Raw genomic sequence first — 18,808 nt, 5'->3', positions numbered from 1 at the left:
TACCCATGATGTCATGAAGGACGAGAGGCCAGGGGCCCTTCAGCAGAACGCTGCAGTTGAGCCATAGAGTGTCTGAATCTGCATTCCACTTCATCCTTACACCATCTGTTTTCCCTCCATCCTCACTTTGGGAACTTGACAATGACATCACATAGGAAACACCTGGTGAGGGACTTCAACCATTTCATCACTTGTTTTGTCTGTAAAGGGTACCTGATCAAGCCCACCACCGTGACAGAGTGCCTGCACACCTGTGAGTATCAGCTGATTCTGAAAGTTTTATGATGATTCAAATCAATGGTTTTTTATTGGGCTCTAAGCAAAAACAATCTGTTCGGATTGTGTCAGACAGCAGGTGAAAACAAAAGTGATGTTAAATACAATATAGATAAAACTTGCTGGCATTTCAAACATAGTTAAGATGGGAGAATACTACAAATATTCATACCTGAAATTATGGTTTGTGTAATATAAGAATCAATAATTATTAGTCGTAATGTAAACACCTCAAATGAGTCTGATAAGATCAATCCAAATACATTTTTTGTATCAAATTGAAATGGGTTGTTAACTGTAGATCTGAAATCTAATTCATAGATAAATATTAGTAAGCTCTCTCTCTCTCTCTCATACACACACACACACACAAGTAAGCACTTGTATTTATAAGTATATAAATATAAGTAACCACTTGAATAGCACTGTTTTCTCTGTCAAATTGTTATTGGAGGAAAATTAAGTATTTACTAAAAATACCTTTTAAACAAAATAATATAATGTACCAATGAATATAATGCCAAAAAATTGCATTGTGCAGAGTGCATACAAAACATAACTTTTAAAATTAATATTAGATCAATGCACACCAGTGTACCAACCATACCAAATGTGTCCAAACACTGCTGTATTTTAGTGCAAACTTACCTTTCACTTGACAATATCAACTAAAACTGTAATTAACCTATAAATCAGACTCCCGCTATTTTCCATATTAATTGTTTAGAGATTTTTAGTTTCATAATGTTCGATTAATCTGTAAAACCCAACAGTCAACTTTTTCAAATGAAAAGAGTGGAGTTAACTCAAAATTAACTGAAAGTTAAATCTATTCATTTGAAAAGAGTTTCGAACTCAGTGTTGAAGGTAATGAGTTAATCAAATACCTCAAGTTCACCGTACTTATAGATTAGTTTTTTTTGACTCAAATGGTTTGTAGCAATCGGTTTCCTCAAACACTTTGAGTTGCCTTAACTTATTGAGTTTTACAGTACTCAGTTGGTTTGAGTTCTCTTCATTTATTGGATTTTACTGTGCCTAAGCTGCTTCGTTTACTCAAATGGATTAGGGATGCATCGATACCCCTTTTTTTACAAACCGATACGAGTACGAGTATTTTAATTTGTGTACTTGCCGATACCGAGACTTTATAGATCTGGTTTCAATTAAGTTTATTTATTTATTTTTTTGCCTGTAGCAAGGATGAACACAAAAATCTTTAACAGAAGGCTGTTCCATGCCAAAAATATACACGCATTATTGATAACCCTGCAAATCCATAGACCTTATCCATATTAACGATAAGACATTTAAGACATTTAAAGGATGAGTTATCCTTGCGCTGACATGCGTCCACGACTTCACACATTACACAAAGTGTGTGCAGTGTATGTTACCTTATGGAGTCACTCTCATTGCACATTGGGGATACATAAAACCCTGTTATGTGCTATTCTTTCATATTCACGAGTCCTGCCATTAATCCGTGGGTCAGGTAATCAAAAAGTTGGCTACTTGATGTTAAACAATGGGTGGGTCGTGGATAGATGATATCAATAGCCATAAAAATTTTTTAAATCATGCGACCATCATCTCACAATGTTTAATAATAAGTAATCTTTTTTTTTATTCAAACAAAAGTGATTTAGCAGTGCTGCGCCACTGACAAGCCATCTGCAGAGAAAAAAAGCAAGAATCGCGGCAACTGCAGTGATCACTTTTTCAGAATTTCAGCTGTTCTTTTTTTGCACTTGATTATTATGCGTTCAATGTTTAAAAAAATCTAAAATAAATAGGCCTACAAGAGTGTATCCTGTGTGTGTGCGCGTCTTTTATCACTGAAGCCGCTCTCTTCCAAAACCGAAAGTTACTTTGTCTGTCTACTGGCAGTATTTCGGCTTTTAATCGAATAAAAAGTTAGTTTTGATGAGCCAATATTCAAAAATTGCAGTAAAGTAAGTGTGACGTGCGGCCACACATCGAATCTGAGGTCTGATCTCATCTCTCTCTCACTGTCTTCCAGACATCGAGATGCCACACAAGTCAAGTCGCAAACACGAAGGCTGGTACCAGCTGACAGTTAGATTTCTCAAAGGCTTCAGCTATTCTGTCAAAATACAGCACTGAAATTAACAGGCATAAATGTCTTTGAGCCAAAAAGTCTATCTGTAGGATATATGGAAAAACACAATCAGAGCCAATGTTATGCAGAAGTTGTGTCGCTTAAAATAATTATATTAATTCTAATAAAATGAAAACCAAAATAAACAATTCATTGCATTTTTCATTTGATAAAAAATATACGGAAACGGAAAAAAAATTAAAGGGTGGCTAGTTTGTATTAATGTGTTTTAATATTAATAAAAATATGCTCAGCCTATTTAAGCTTAACGGTTATATATATGCTGCCAATAGACAAGCCATTTAAAAAATATTATTTTACTGTGTACTGGGTTATAATGTATATTTTACAATAAAAACTAATTGTAGCATGTCTCGCTGACATTTAAAACATGCAATTCATAACACAGCAGAGCTGTAGGCCTATAGTCTATGCAGTGTGTAAACTTATACAGGGAGGTATTGATCAATAGTCATACTGCGCACCACGTTATTGAATCTCCGAGGGAGATTATGTTACCCGATAGCCTATAATAACTTGAGAGATTTTAAAATTAAAATGCATTTTTAAAAAGGGAACAACACGTAAATCGGCAACAAATAAAGTTGGTCCTGTAGAGTTCAGCACTGGTCATCTTGCCAGTGTATCCTGTGTATATCAGCGCATGTCAACTGTCGCTGGTGAGAGAAAAAGAGAGAGCTCGCGCGTGAGAGCTAAAAGCCGATATCGATATAACCAAAAGCAAGATCATATTGTTATAAATATTCCATTAACAATACTTATCGAAATATTTATACATTTACATGAAGTGTTTTTTGAGATTGTGTGATCTGTATAGGCCAGGCATGTCCAAGCTCGGTCCTGGAGGGCCGGTGTCCTGCAAAGTTTAGTTCTAACCCCAATCAGACACACCTGGGCTAGCTAATCAAGCACTTACTAGGCTTTCTAGAAACATCCATGCAGGTGTGTTGAGGCAAGTTGGAGCTAAAATCTGCAGGACACCGGCCCTCCAGGACCGAGTTTGGACACCCTGGTATAGGCTGTCTGATCTTTACAGAAGCTGTAAACTGACAGACGCGCGGTAACCACAGTGATGTTCAGCTCTGATGAGGTGCTATTAATCAGCCTGTAGTGTTTAGATTTTTTACATAATGTTCCATTACTTAAACTTTCTTTCTTTTTTATTTATAATTTATATATAAAATGAGTGCTAGCTTGTTTAGCTGTGATCATTATGCAAGGATCATATTTCATATTCGGTTTATTCTTCAGTTGCCTATATTCGTTAATAATGTATTTTATAAACGGATTGTTTATAAGGACTAAGCTATTAATATACAATGGATTAGGTTAATTAATACATTAAGACATTGAAGTCAGGTAGGACAAAAACTCACATCCATGTAGTGGACTACTGTTAAGAGGTATCGGTGCTTGGTATCGGCCTTTTATGTCCAATACGAGTACGAGTATTTTAACCTAGTGTCGATCCGATACCTGATACTGGTATCGGTGCATCCCTAAAATGGATTAAGTTCACAGTACTCATTAGGATTAGTTTTTGAACTTAAATGGCTTGTTGCAATCGGCCTTCTCAAATGGTTTGTTACCTTAACTTTTTGGGTTTTACAGTTGAGGAATGTATGCATTTTAAGTGGTGAGTGTGTGAACATTGACATATATTGATATTTAATCTTCAATATTGTCAGGTGCAGCAAACTCTTGTATTTTCTTTTTGCATCACGTTGTTACAGCTGAAAACCCCCTCTCTTTTAAGATACATGACATACATGACCAACACACTGTCACTGTCATCTATAGATCAGTCACCATGACAACAAATATTTCCTCAAAGCATACGCTATTTTTGCTCAAAATATTCATTTGTACTTTATCATTTGATTGTGATGTGTCATACCTGAATTGTGAGAAAAGATAAAGTACAATTCAACATCTATTTCATGTTTTTGTTAATAGGAAAAAGTCCATGTAATAATAACAAATCATTTGTTTTAGAGCAGTAGGCACTATTTTGTAGCCCCTTTCCCCACCGATTTTTCCACACAGTGATGACCTGCTTGTGTCCTGCGTCAGTGCCAGTATTATGTGTGTGGGTAGTGGCTCCCCCATTTGCCCATGAATGCTATTTAATAATGTTTGTGCCTGTGGATTTACAAAGCAATAAGGTAATGTTCACTGCTTTGGTTTTGCTGGTGGAATATGATGGTGGCATTCTCTGGCCAAGTTAAGGCTTTATCTAAATATCCGTTTGTAGACCTGGGTTTAATTGCAGTATGTGGTTATTGTTGAAGGGAATTTTGCTGTGAAATGTGAAATTGATTTGATAGATTGTGAGACACCCTAATTCCACCAAGAAAGCTACTGAATGTGTTTATAGCCTATGATGGTGTTCACTGCACAGATGTTTTAAATGTGTTTTCAATAGTTTTAAATGATAGTTAAGCAGGTACGCTTTTTAAAATATTAAGGTTGTAACCATAAAAGGACATCTTTGGACTGTAGTAGTACTACACTGTAGTAGTACTGTACTAATCTAATGGCCCGTTTCCACTGACTGGTACAGTACGGTACAGGTCGATACAGCTCACCTTTATCAGGCTTACTTTTCCACTGCCAAAAGGGTACCAATGGTTTGTACCAAAAGGGTACCAAAGTTCGCCCATGGTAACCTTTGAATTGGCCCACCATACCATCTGAAAATGGTTCAGAGATTGTCATTTCAAATTTAATGTAAACTTTTATTTGTTTGTTTTATTGTTAAGTTAAAAAAAGCTTTTTAAAATTAAATGTTTCAGTTAAAATGGTGTAAAATAATCAAATTTAGTTTAGAATGTACAAACGACACATGGGGGACAATGCAGAGACTATGGAGAGTGAATCAAGGCCAAGGCAGATTCTGCTTCACAAATGTATTCAGTGTTGAATTCCACTGTTATAAATGTGATTGTTTATGTTTTTATCACAATAAGTTATAATTATAAAAATTGATAAAAATTGAAATGATTTTTTTTTTTTTTCTTTTTATGTTATGAATTAGGAAATTACCCATGGCAACTTATGTAAAATAGATTGGTTTATTTATCTTCGGCCCACGGCTATCAATGAAATTTGATTTATAGCCCTGCATATGTTTGGGCACCTTTGCTCTAGACAAAAAAAATATTGTCTTGTATTGCAGTGCAGTGCAGAGTTTTTAAAACAAGCAAAATAATCTGACAATGAGGCTTACCCTATTGGCAGATTACTATGCATATTATGGAAAAACTCACTTACTGTAAAACGTTTCACATTGGTTAAACTTACAAACTCAAGTTCCCCAGCTGCCTTTAAAATGTGAGTCAAAGCAACTTAGAGAGAGTCTTTGTTTCAACTTAAGATGTTGAGTTTCACAATATATTTAACTAAAACTCAGCATTTTAAGTTGAAACAAAGAATCTCTTTGGGATTGAGTTGACTCACATTTTCAGGACAGCTGGTGAACTTGAGTTTGTAAGTTTAACCAAGTAAAACGTTTTACAGATTTACTATTTCTTAAAAAAAAAAAAAAAAATTATATATATTTTTTTTACTTTTCTAGAAAATGCAGCTTGATTTAAGATATTTGTACTAGAAACAAGATGAAAAAAGGAAGAAAAGCATTGTTTGTAGTGTATTATACAGTTAAAGTCAGAATAATTAACCCCACTTTGATTTGTTTTTCTTTTTCAATTGTTTCCCATATTATGTTTATTAGAGCAAGGAAATTTTCACAGTATGTCTGATAATATTTTTTTCTCTGGAGAAAGTCTTTGTTTTATTTTGGCTAGAATAAAAGCAGTTTATAATTTTGCCAATTAAAAAAACATTTTAAGGGCAAAATTATTAGCACCCTTTAGCTATATATATTTTTCCAATAATCTACAAAACAAACCATAGTTGTATAATAACTTGCCTAATTACCCTAACCTGCCTAGTTCACCTAACTAACCTAGTTAAGCCTTTAAATGTCACTTTAAGCTGTATAGAAGTGTCTTGAAAAAATATCTAGGCAAATATTATTTACTGTCATCATGGCAAAGATAAAATGAATCAGTTATTAAAATGAGTTACTATAACTATTATGTTAGAAATGTGTTGGAAAAAATATTCTCCCCGTTAAACAGATATTGGGGGAAAAATAAACAGAGGCTAATAATTCAGGGGGCTAATAATTCTCAATTTAACTGGATGGGAACTGGAGCTGTTCACATTATGGTACCAAATATCACAGAAGTCCTAATGCCAATCAATTCCTCACTTTGTGGCTGCGGTTTTGGGAGCCAAAGTAGGTTCTGCAGGTTATTAAGTTGGTGGTCAATGTTGTGCCTGATGATTTGATGTATATGAGATTGATGGTGTAATTTGCACAAATGTAAAACATAATCATACACTATTGTTTATGCACAAACATTAATAGGACAACAAAATTATAAAGTGACATTTTTTACTATTAGCAATTGTAAATGTAATGAAATGCCCTGTTAGATATATTACAGGTTTTTAATCATACATAACATGACAACATAATATTAACCATACTGTTTCATTTTGTACAGTAAAAATATAATAATACAATTTTTACAGTTTTCCGTTTCTGGGAAGCACTGCTGCTATTTTATTAGGAACTTCATTCAATTATTAAAGAATAATGTTGTTTTTTTCTCTGTTCTTGCTTCTGAACAGTTTGTAAAAGCTGTATAGTCCAGCATTTCGAGGACAGCAACGATTGCCCAAAATGTGGTATCCAGGTTCATGAAACAAATCCCTTGGAGATGTTAAGGTAAACCACACTGATACAATAACCTACTACTGAGTTAACTTCTACCTGTCTGCTTCAGGTGGTTTGGGATCAGATTCAGTACAGCAGTAGAGCCCACCACAGTTTAAATCATGATTGGATATAATCTGATTACATAATCTACATAATTGGAAAGAAATCTGAAATACAAGTTAATAGTTTTTTCATAATAGATCTAAGAGATTCTTATAACCACAGTTCCCTGGTTTTAAGAAGTGTTGGGTAATAAAGTGCCAGTAAATTTGATCCTCTTTGAAAAGCATTCCAGGCAACAGCCGGACAGTTTTCTGGAGCCAGTGTCAGCTTTAGGACTGACCTTCTGTAGAATTGCCTCTCCACACCAGTGATGCATCTCCACCCTAACACATGACTCAACCATAACATGATAACAAGAGCTAGAGCAGTATTAGCCTCAACTTGCTAACAGATGTGACAGGGATATTAGCATTGCTTTCATCATGTGTTCTGGTAGCTCACATTAATGCATTTCTTTCTCTGAAGGTTGGACAACACTTTAGAGGAAGTGATATTCAAGCTTGTGCCTGGTCTCAGAGAAAGTATGTATTTTAATTGATGTTTTACTTTTGTCATTTGAAAGTGCCCCTGTGTGCTTGTTCAGAAATTATAATTCATTTAGTGTCTAATGTAGCTGTTTGTGAACACGATAAGGTCTACAAAATGATAAACTAATTATTGTCTCAAAAGATAGAGATGATTCAGAATTGGCTGAAAGGAGTTGCTAGTAATTCCAGTTTTAGCTCCTGCTTGTAACTACCAAGCGGCAACCTCCCGCTCTCCCTCATGAAGTCAATATGGAGGCAACTAAAACTGCAATTCATCGACTCTCCTTTGGGGGCTGGCTCCAGGAAATCCAGATGTTTTCTGACTCTAATGGTAAATTGGCCAATATTACAGTTGATAAAAATATGTTTACAGCCTGGAACAAAACATGGTTTTGCTGCATATAGCTAATATAACCCTTCATGACAACTGTGAGGGGGTGAATTTAAAAAAATATATTTTTTTATAACTCATCTATTTCATTTTAGTTCTTAATCCATTTCAGTTTATTAAATCTGCATAATTAAGGGCGTGGCCACTTCAGTGACAGCTAAGTCTCACTGCTTGCTGTCTCTTCACCTCAGCTGATTCCGGCTGATTAGCCACTGAACTCGGCATGTACATCATATTTTTGTGTTGTTTTATGTGGCTTTACACAGTCAGTTGCCTTTTGGAATTATTTCCTACAATTATCAGATAATATGTCATGCTGTGAGCACAATTAAGTTCAAGTTGCCTCCATTTCCCTGGTGAGTGAAATTTGTACTTATACCATCTCTATAAATGTATTTGTTTTACTTAAGATCATTTATAATTTTCTTTAGAACTTGAATGCACTCTAGAATCTGCCAGATTAATTAGCTGTAGGCTATAAAACATCTGAAACTTTGTCATACAGTGTTATGCCTGGATTTTATAAATAGCCTTGCATTTATCAACACAGACTAAATTTGAGGTGTTTGGAAGTAATTTTTCTCCTGTAAAAAAACGTCATAAGAACAATGTTTAGTGGCTCAATGTAATACAACAGTGTTTTTAAAAGACTAAACACTTTATTGATATAGTATACAACCAAGCATATGTGGTCACAACACAAACGAGTTGCGGGTAATGAAGTATTAAGCGTTTCTCCCAAAGGAAAGCCCATCTAAGCAAAATGCTAGCAGGCGTTTGTAGCTCCGCTCACGCCATGCCTCCTTGCCCTTATTTGGTCACCCCCGGTTGGTGCATTGACACACGAACAAAATGGCGACAGTTGGCCATGTGTACTTGTTGCTTCATTTGCGCTATTCAGAAACCTAGGGGTGATGTCATGGATACTACATCCATATCTTTTACAGTCTATGGCAACTACATGGGTTTGTAACAAATTTGCATAATACCAGCCTATGCTATTGCCTTGCTGTCTGCTAAAAAACATAATCTCAGGGGTTCTAAGTAAGTGGATTTAGATTAGATTAGATTAGATTCAACTTTATTGTCATTACACATGTACAAGGCAACGAAATGCAGTTTAGGTCTAACCAGCAGTGCAATAGCAGCAAGTGCAGGATATAGGTATAAGTTATAAAGTGCAGTTATAGAAAAACTATGGCAATATTTATAGATGGATGTACTATGAACATTATATACAGGTTGTATTAGCTATGAACAGATTTACAATAAATGAACATGTGTACAGGATGCTATTAATAATCAGGAGTGTGCAGATAGATAAACAATTACAAATGTCCATGTGCAGTGGAATTTATACACTGCTGAGGAAGCTTCTGGAACTGTAAATCACATTTAGTTTGTTAATCACATTTAATAATGAACCAATCAATAAAAGTATGATCTTAAAAAAGTAGGGGTTTAGAGAGACCCTGCGATATGTCAACAAATAGATTCAGACAGTAGCTATGTTTCCATCCAAAGATGCAAATTAAATTTCTTCGCAAAACTGGAATGAAGCATATAAGACATGCGAATAAAGCAGCGTTAAGTAGTCAGAGAACAAAATCGTCACTTCCTAATTAACTGGTATCAAATATTAAAAGTAAAAACAGAATTTGCTGCGATAGGAGAAGCTGTGTGAATCTTTTCTTCATTTAATAATAAAGTTAAGTTTATCCTACTCGGGTATGTGCATCTTGGCGTTTCCATCAGCTGTTTTTATGCGCATATCCAAAATGTGCATAACAATTGGTGGATGGAAATGTAGCTACTGATAAAAGCTGATAAAAGATTTTACACTGCAACGTGTATTATTACAAAATAAAAGTACTTTTTTTGACTTTGGATAAATGTAAACCTAACCTATAGGAAACCTACAAAAGAAACCTTTAAAAAGCACTTTAAGTAACTTGTGGCATAAATAGATTAATAGAAATAGATACAACAAACAATTGCCATTTTAATTAACTTTGTTCATTTCCATCCAGAGGAACAGCAGCAAGAGGATGAATTCTGGAGAAGAAAGGAATCAATTGATGGTAAATGACTAACACCATTAAATGATCTACGGCTGCATTTACCTGCTAAACTTGTTACCTCAAAGCTTGTCCGTTTTAAAGGGACACCTTTAAAGGGATATTATTATGTGGCAGTTGAGAGTGAAAGTTAAAGAATTTTAGTAGAATGTTAACAGGATTTCCATACAATGAAAGGAAATGGTGCCCATGAGCTGCCAAACTCTGAATGTGGCAAAGCACCATATAAATGTTCCAAAATCACTTAAAGTACTTACTTTGTAACTATCGAAGTCTTGGTGGAATTAAAATGCTTACTGTATGCTTTAGCTCACATTTTTGAGGTGTAAAATGTGTCTGTGGAAGTTAATTCACGTAATTCACTTTTATCATGAATCAAAATCTGAAAATTGATCATTCTTTAATTAAGTCAGTTTGAGGGCTTGGTTAGAATATCCTTTACCACTCCTCTTCGATCCTAGTTTGTTGTGAGTAAAGGCCGGCTCACACTGTGAGACTTTTTTTTTTTTTTTCATAATCCTAAAATATTGTAGCATGTCAGACTGCATGACCATGGCTCCCTTGTCTCACTGTAAGATCTCAGCTGTCATAAAAACAGACTGAACGACAATGAAGATGCGACAGAAAACACCCCTGGAGTTTGACGTCATCCACCCATGACACTTTCACTATCCCACGTTCTGAAATGATTCCTCACAGCAAACAAAAACTATCTGTAGCGATGATTTTGCACACGGCATGTCTCAATAATAAAACCAGAAAAAAAAAAAACGTTTTGACATTTCCCCGCGGTCATTTGAATTGTTGCATAGATTGTATCATCAAATTCGGTTCTTGGATCGACACTCATCGCTGCTGTTGTCAGACTGCAGGAAAGTGTCTGAAATCTTTTGACACTGCCAGAACTTCATCTGAGAAAAAATCTAATCGCAACGGCCACTTAGCTTGTCAAACCAACAATCAAAGAACACAGATTTTAGCCAGGGATTTCAGCAATCCTTTAGGATTTCCTAAATTTGTCTCAGATGTCAAAATCGTGGCTGAAATCTCACAGTGTGAGCAGGGCTTAAGAGATAGTGAGGGGGAGTACAAATGCATAGGTCAGTTGGACCTACTTTGTATGTGCACTTAATATGATCTATTATTGCAAATCATTTGTGGTTTTGTATTAGTGCATCATAAACTGACAAAAAAGTAACCCTTTGTTCTGTGATTGAAAAAAAAAATGCAAATTGTAGATGCACTTGGCTCAAAACCGAAAATAAAAAGGATTTGTAATAATGATTTCTTATTTTATTAAATAATATAGTTTTGTAAGACATTTTACATTTACCCAAGTAGCTTAGATTATACTGAATAAAACAAAACACAAGACAATAAAATAACTGTTCTAACCCGGGACCTATGCAATAGCCAGTTTTTTTTTTTTTTTTTTTTTTTTCACTTTAATACTCAAAATTATTAGAATATTTAGTAATAAAGATTTTTTTTTGTACATTTTCTACAGTAAATATACAGCAAAAAAATACTGTATAACCATACATATATGGAGAGGCATCAGATTACCTGCGATGCCGTGACAGCAAAGTAGCTCTATTGAAGAAAAAGGAACAAGCATACTACATAGAAATGTAATTTCAGCATGATATTTGAGTTGACTTTGCTTTTCCGGTGTGGTTCACGCATAAGCAAATAGAATAGAGCAGAATGTTAAGCTAATCTAACCTTTGACTGTGGTGTGCATGACCTGCTTTTACGCCTTGGTCAACGCAGCAAAAATCTTTGTGGCCTTTTGAGAGTACATGAAAATTTATGGTTATATAGCTGGAGGGAAAGTGAAACAGCCCGCTTGACAGTGAGACACAGCAAGAATTTTTGGCTCATATTTTTGGCCATCTCTCATATTTTTGGCATTTTCAGTTTTTGGCTGAAAGAAAAGAAATGGCCAAAGTTTGGTACAAACCTAAGATTTACAGACAAAGATTGCTTAGTGTAGCATACAGTATTGAAAGAAAAACTTGTTATGGGTTGTGTTGTTTTAGTCATGTATCAAACTGAATACGTTTCAAAACAAATATTTTATATTTAAACTATTCACAGTTTTTCACTTCTGAACAACTAGCTACTAGTATTAAGGGATATTGACTTGTGATTCAGTATGTTACACGTAACTTAACACCTCCTGGTCACCAGTCCCTTTCATTATATGGAAATGTGCAGCATGAACATTCTTCTTAGCTGTTTACATAGTATTCTTTAGCTGTTTACAGATAAGTCAATTTGATATGGGTTTGGGAGAGCATAATTGGCTAACACTTTATTTTGATGGTCCATTTGAGTATTAGTAGACTGCCTGCTTAATATATGTTGATACTGCTGCTAAACAGACATTTAACTGACAATAAGACACTTTGCAAGTACATGTCAACTTACACTAACCCTAACTCCAACCTAAATGTCTACTTATAATCTAATGAGAATTAGTTGACATGTAGATGCAATGTAACTTAAATTTAACAAACGGACCATCAAAATAAAGTCCGACCCATAATTGTTTCAGAAGTTTGAGTATTTTTGCGGAACTAAATTCCCCATATGCGGCCGTCCTGTTTTTGAATCAGTTCTATGTGACCTCATGGGCCAGGTTACTTTGCTGTCTCAGCATTTAAACTTCTTTCATCAGACTTTTGGTATCGCCTTTTTTCCTTATCAAGCAATGCCTCCATGGCTCAGATTAATCTACCGGAGTCTGTTTCTATGACCGTGGGATTCGTCAGTTGTATCTTTGTCTCCCTGCTCTCTGCCTTTAATTTACACAGTTACAACTTTAAACTTGGACACTGAAAACCTACACCTTTTATAATTGTCCCTACCAAATTAAGACACTTTATGGGTGAAGCTAAATTAAGGTGATAATTATGCTTAAAGATAAAAGGAATGATTTAATCAAGTTTCACTGGTTTATTTAAATGCAGTTAATTACCTAAAACGTCTCTCTGAGTAAATGAGATTTTTTTCAGCTCTCTGACTATATGAGAGTCAGCCTCATACATCTAAGCTGTGCTTCACTGCATTGTCCTCAAGGGTGGAATAAATAAATTTTTATTAAGTAGTACACTGGCCAGCAAGTTACAACTTTCTCCCAGGATGATTTCTTTAGCGATATGACTTAATCTATGCCTTAAGAGCTTGTTTCACAATGGTGAAAAAGCACAAAAACATGTACAAAAACACTTGACTGAGTAAATTATTATGGTAACACTTTAAAATAAGGTTATATGAGTTGACTTTAATTCCCAGTAATTGTCGGTTCATTCTACTGTGACGACACCTGGCGAATTGGGGATTAAGCCAAATGATAGTAAGCAGTTTACATTAATGCATTAGGTAACAATCATTCACTCTCATTCGTTCATTTTCATTCGGCTTAGTCCCTTTATTCACAGTGGAATGAATCGCCAACTTATCCAGCATGTGCCCTTCCAGCTACAACCCAGTACTTGGAAAATATTATGTAACATAAATTACATAAAACAGCAAATCTATTCAGCAATTCTAGATAATTGTTATTGTTAAGTAAACATGTATGAATATGTTAATACATTTGTTAATCCGTTAGTTAACATGAACAAGAGTTAGTAACACATCAGATGATGTTGGAATAGTGTACACTTTACACTAAAGTTTCTTATTTTCTTTAAAATGTGGTAATGCTTTACAATAAGGTTATATTAGTTGATAATGGATTTACTAACTTGAACAAACCATGAACATTACGTTTATTAGAGTATCAATTGTAAGTTAAAGAGCCCCTATTTTGCATTATAGAAGATCATATTTTGGTTTTGGGGTCTCCAACCACAGGTTGATATGCATGCAAGGTCTAAAAACGGTTTCATTGTCTTATAATAAGCCTTTTATTTTCACCTAATTATCCCAGCGACTACCATATGATTTGTTCAGCCATTCATTTGTTCCCAAATCTCTCCTTTGCATGAGGCTAATCTGCTGTGATTGGTCCGATGACCCAGTCTGTTGTGATTGGTCAACTGGGTTCAACGTGAAACAGAGAGAAATGCTCACAACGGCTATGAAGTAGCAGAGAGTATGTGAGAGCCCAATGCAGGAATGCAATAAAGCTTGGGGCTGCATAGGGGCACAGTGGGTAGTACAATCACCTCACAGCAATAAAGGCACTGGTTCGAGCCCCAGCTAGGTCAGTTGGCATTTCTGTGTGGAGTTTGCATGTTCTCACCATGTTTGTGTGGGTTTCCTCTGGGTGCTCCGGTTTCCCCCACAAGTCCAAAGACGTGGTACAGGTGAATTGGGTAGGCTAAATTGTCCGTGGTGTATGTTTGTGAATGAGTGTGTATGGATGTTTTCCAGTTATGGGTTGCAGCTGGAAGGGCATCCGCTGCGTAAAACATATGCTGGATAAGTTGGTCCATATGAACTGTAACAGTGACAAAGTCTCTGACAAAGTCCCATACATAATAGTCTCTGCTGCTTCTTCCTTTAATAGCAAACGGCCGGCGAATACCACGCTGGTTATTACTGGCTATACTGTGGTGTTGTTGTGAAAATTAATTTCAACTATTAATTCCCTGCAGCCAAATCTTCATCTGTCAGTGATCGTCATCTATTTGCGTCATGATCAGTTGTGTGATCCCCTCGCTCTGCTAGTGTCTGAAGGAAAAGGCGTATTCACATTTGCCACATTTTACATTTTACTGGAACCGGTACTACATATTTGGTGATGTACCGTGTCGATGTCAATGCGTTCAGGAAAAAGATCCGAGCCCAACACGATTCATGTATTCGAATATGAGTCGTCCATTTTGTTAAAGGGCACCTAGGTTATCCCTTTTTGCAGATTTAATATAAGTCTTTTGTGTCTCCAGAATGTGTCTGTAAAGTTTCAGCTCAAAACACCCATCAGATTTTTTATTATACCTTTCAGAAATTTCTATTTTATAGCGCTGAGCATCAGGTAGCGGTTTTTGTAAACGGTACCTTTAAGGCTAGTCCTCCATGCCCGATGTTTCCCTGTGCCTGTCAGTGTGCCTCAATCTCCTCCCTCGGCTGCTCGCAAAACTCATTCTTGTTCACATTTGATGATGATTGATGATCCTAGCAAATTGAACAGACCTTTTATTCTCGGTTGCTTTGCGCACCTGTCTTGTTGATATTTTTATATGCATTACTACAGAGACATGTTAATGCGCAGCTGTCAATAAATTCCGTGGGCGGGGAAACCGCACTCCTATGCCAAGTTGCGGTCGGCCTCAAAACGGGAGGGATTTGGATGCTATTTTAACGTTAAGAAATTTAACAAAAGAGACGTATTGTGTTTATATCACTCCAATATGATCGTGGACACACTATACCTACACATAGTGATTTTCACCATAGGTACTCTTTAAACAATCAATAGTTTTAAACATGGTCTACTTTTGGATTTAAACCTCAGCTAGAGGTTTTCATTTACTTAGTGCTGCATGGAAGGTCATTTTTAATAACCCATAATAGGGGCTCTTTAATAAAATTGAAAATACTAGCACTAGCTAATACAGCCATACTGTAGATTTTTACCTTTTTTATTTGCACTGATGGTTCATTGAAGAACCTCTAACATCCAAAGAAACTTTCCATTCAGTAGATTTCAACAGTGATTTTTAAATTTATTTATTTATTATTTTAGATTTCATAAAGATGATATTCACACTAAAAATAGTTTTATTGTTTTAGTAAGTGTCTACTATAAAGTTAAAATAGATGTTTGTGTCACTATTTGTTTCGGACAGCTGAGAGACAAACTACTGGATGCCCCATTTAGTTATGTCTTGAGAGATTTGTTGTAATCGATGAATTTAAAGGTTTTTGTTGTTGTTGTTTGTGCACATCATACTTCATAATGTACAGCCCTTGTGTTCAATGCATGAACCAAAATGAAGCATTGTCATAATAGTTGGTATCCAAGGCAACATGTAAGTGTGTGCAGCTGTAAGCAGTTCTGAATGATGGGATAATTGCCACATTCATAATTCTCCCATGAGCATCTTTTTTGAATGCTATCAGTCTCATATAAAAAAGTCTGTAAAAAATATGCAGATGCTGTTTTGCATTAGCAGATCTATTCAGCTTTATCTGAAATGTTTTGCTTTTGTGTCCCACATTGCCGGAGAAGCACATAATGTAGCATGTAATTAGTTTTTTAATGACATTTTCACAGGATATTCAAATTCTCCATGTTGAGCTTTTTCTCAGGGAAGTCTTCAATATGATGTGTACACTGGCGGTCACAGAGATTGTTTTCATGATTTAAAAAAAAAAAGTTTTTAAAAAATCGTTATACTTTCAATATCAAGTGAAAAGTGGTTTTGATTAGTGCAGAAAACCCCAAAACTAGGACCCATAGTAACTTTTGATTTGGCCCACCATCCCATCTGAGAAGAGAGGGAGAATGATGGGGATGGTTTTGAGATTGTCAGTTTAAATGTAATGTAACCATTTGTTTGTTTGTTTTATTGTTAAAAGCTGACTGAAATTAAAAGTTTCAATTAAATTGAATCAGATTTTGTTTAAATGAACATAATGTTCGACAATGCAGAGACTTTAGAGCAAATCAAGTCAAAGGCAGATTCTGCTTGACTAGTGTATTCAGCAATGAACTCCACTGTGTTATAAATGTGATTGTTTATGTTTTATTGCATTTTAAATAGGTTATCAATTAAAAAGCTACACTGCATTAGTTAGCGATTTAAAGGAATGTTTTCTTTTATTTTGAAATGTTATTACCCATGGCAACTTTAATGTTATATAGTTTGGGTCTATTTACCTTCGGCCCATGGCTCTCGATGTTATTTGGTTTTTGGACCTTTATACGAAAAGGTTTGGGCACCCTTGGGTTAGTAGCTCCAGAATAGTTGAAGGTTTATTTTTATTTAAGAGAAAACCTGTGTGATGAAACAAGTTAAACTGACAGTCTTTTTGAATGATCGCTACGTTTTTTTTTTCCAGAGAATGGCCCTATGTGTAAGAAACGGCGTGCTGATGAAGAGGATGATGATAAAGGTGATGGAGATTATCACAGGAGTGATCCACAAATAGCCATCTGTCTAGACTGCTTGCGTAACAATGCGCAGATGGGAGAGAACATTGTTAAGGTTAGCCATCTTCAGTTATGTAGTACTCCTGTCCTCCTCCTAGCAGTTTTCCTGAGTGCCACCCCATGTTTTCTGCTTGTTTTATCTTTTCCTTGCGTTGGTCTTTCCCTCTCATCCCTTCCAAGAGAAAGGTGATCCAGGATCAGATTTTGCACACAATATCCTAGTGTTTGACATTTTAAGACTAAGTCTACTAAAGCCTGGTATCATTCACTGTGACCTTTCTTTCTTTCTTTCTCTCTCAAATATAGACTCTGCTTTAAATGATGGTTTGATATTTAGGAGCAAAAAATGCTCACAAAAACGGAAATTGAAGAGAACACTGTTATTTTGATAAATCGGTTTGATTTATTGGATTGCAAGAGAATGGGAGAAAAAAGAGGTTTATTATATCAAATCTGTGTTAAACCTACATTTTACACTTGAAGGAAAGAATAGATACCAAAGTGGATGACTCCTTTATGTGTTCAAAGAAGTGAATCCTGTTGAATAAACCTCTATAAATGTAATGAAATGGTTGCATGTGAAGGTTTATTCTGTTTTGTGGATGTTCAAGGCTGTTTGCCATTTTTGCACTTTTGGAAAAACTAATTACGAGTTTCTTTCACAAACACTTTTTTATTTTTAGTTGTAAATATAGTTTGAACAATGTGTGCTTGCCATTTTTGTAATAGGACAAGCTAAATTAGCATTCCTGAAGCTAGGGCCGCACGATTCTGGCAAAAATGTGATTTTATTTATTTATTTATTTATTTTTTATTAAAATCAAGATCACGATTTTCTCACGATTCTGTAAATGTAAAATAAAGCTTAATATGATTAGCCTATTATTATTGTTAATTCTCAAACATATGGTAAAACAACCATAATAATATTAGGCCTATGTGTATGTCTACTGTTGCTTAAAATGCTAAATTTTGTACCGTCATTATGGTGGTCTTGAACAGACTTTCAATATGTCCTGTTTGTTAATTCACAGTAAAATGATGACATTAGTTATATTCTGTTCATAATTATAAAGTTGATTTATTATGTTTAAGACATGTGCTTGTCATTTGCCATTGACAACATTATTAGACCATTTGTTTTCACTGGTAAAATTAGAATTTTGTCATTATCAGATTCCTTCTTGCACTATATTCAAAATTATATATAGGCTAGGGTTTTTATACTGACACAGTAAACATTTATTTTAATGCACAACACTTTGTGTTTGTTATGAAAGAAAAACCATATCAAATGCTTGTCGTAATCATAGCTGTAAAATGCCATATGATCATTTAAATGATGTGCGCACAAGTTTCACTTTCTCTTCCGAGGGCTGCTGTCACTGTGAGAAAAAACACATACATGCAAATCAAACTTTCCGCACGGC

General features: G+C 35.2%; 1 protein-coding gene across 1 annotated transcript in view; it reads left to right on the top strand.

Annotated features, from left to right (window-relative positions):
• pcgf5b (polycomb group ring finger 5b) overlaps positions 1-18,808 on the top strand; it is a 42,518-nt gene that overhangs the window by 4,420 nt on the left and 19,290 nt on the right. Inside the window, exons 2-6 of the mRNA XM_056469331.1 lie at positions 1-253; positions 7,121-7,217; positions 7,737-7,792; positions 10,220-10,270; positions 17,288-17,433. The exon at positions 1-253 is cut by the window's left edge and continues 22 nt beyond it. Of these exons, the coding sequence (XP_056325306.1) occupies positions 142-253; positions 7,121-7,217; positions 7,737-7,792; positions 10,220-10,270; positions 17,288-17,433 (462 nt within the window). The 5' untranslated portion in view covers positions 1-141. The remainder of the gene's footprint in view (positions 254-7,120; positions 7,218-7,736; positions 7,793-10,219; positions 10,271-17,287; positions 17,434-18,808) is intronic.

This window comes from Danio aesculapii, chromosome 12, assembly GCF_903798145.1.
Source record: "Danio aesculapii chromosome 12, fDanAes4.1, whole genome shotgun sequence".
NCBI classification, from domain to species: Eukaryota; Metazoa; Chordata; class Actinopteri; order Cypriniformes; family Danionidae; genus Danio; species Danio aesculapii.
This window is presented reverse-complemented; position numbering and strand designations above follow the sequence as displayed.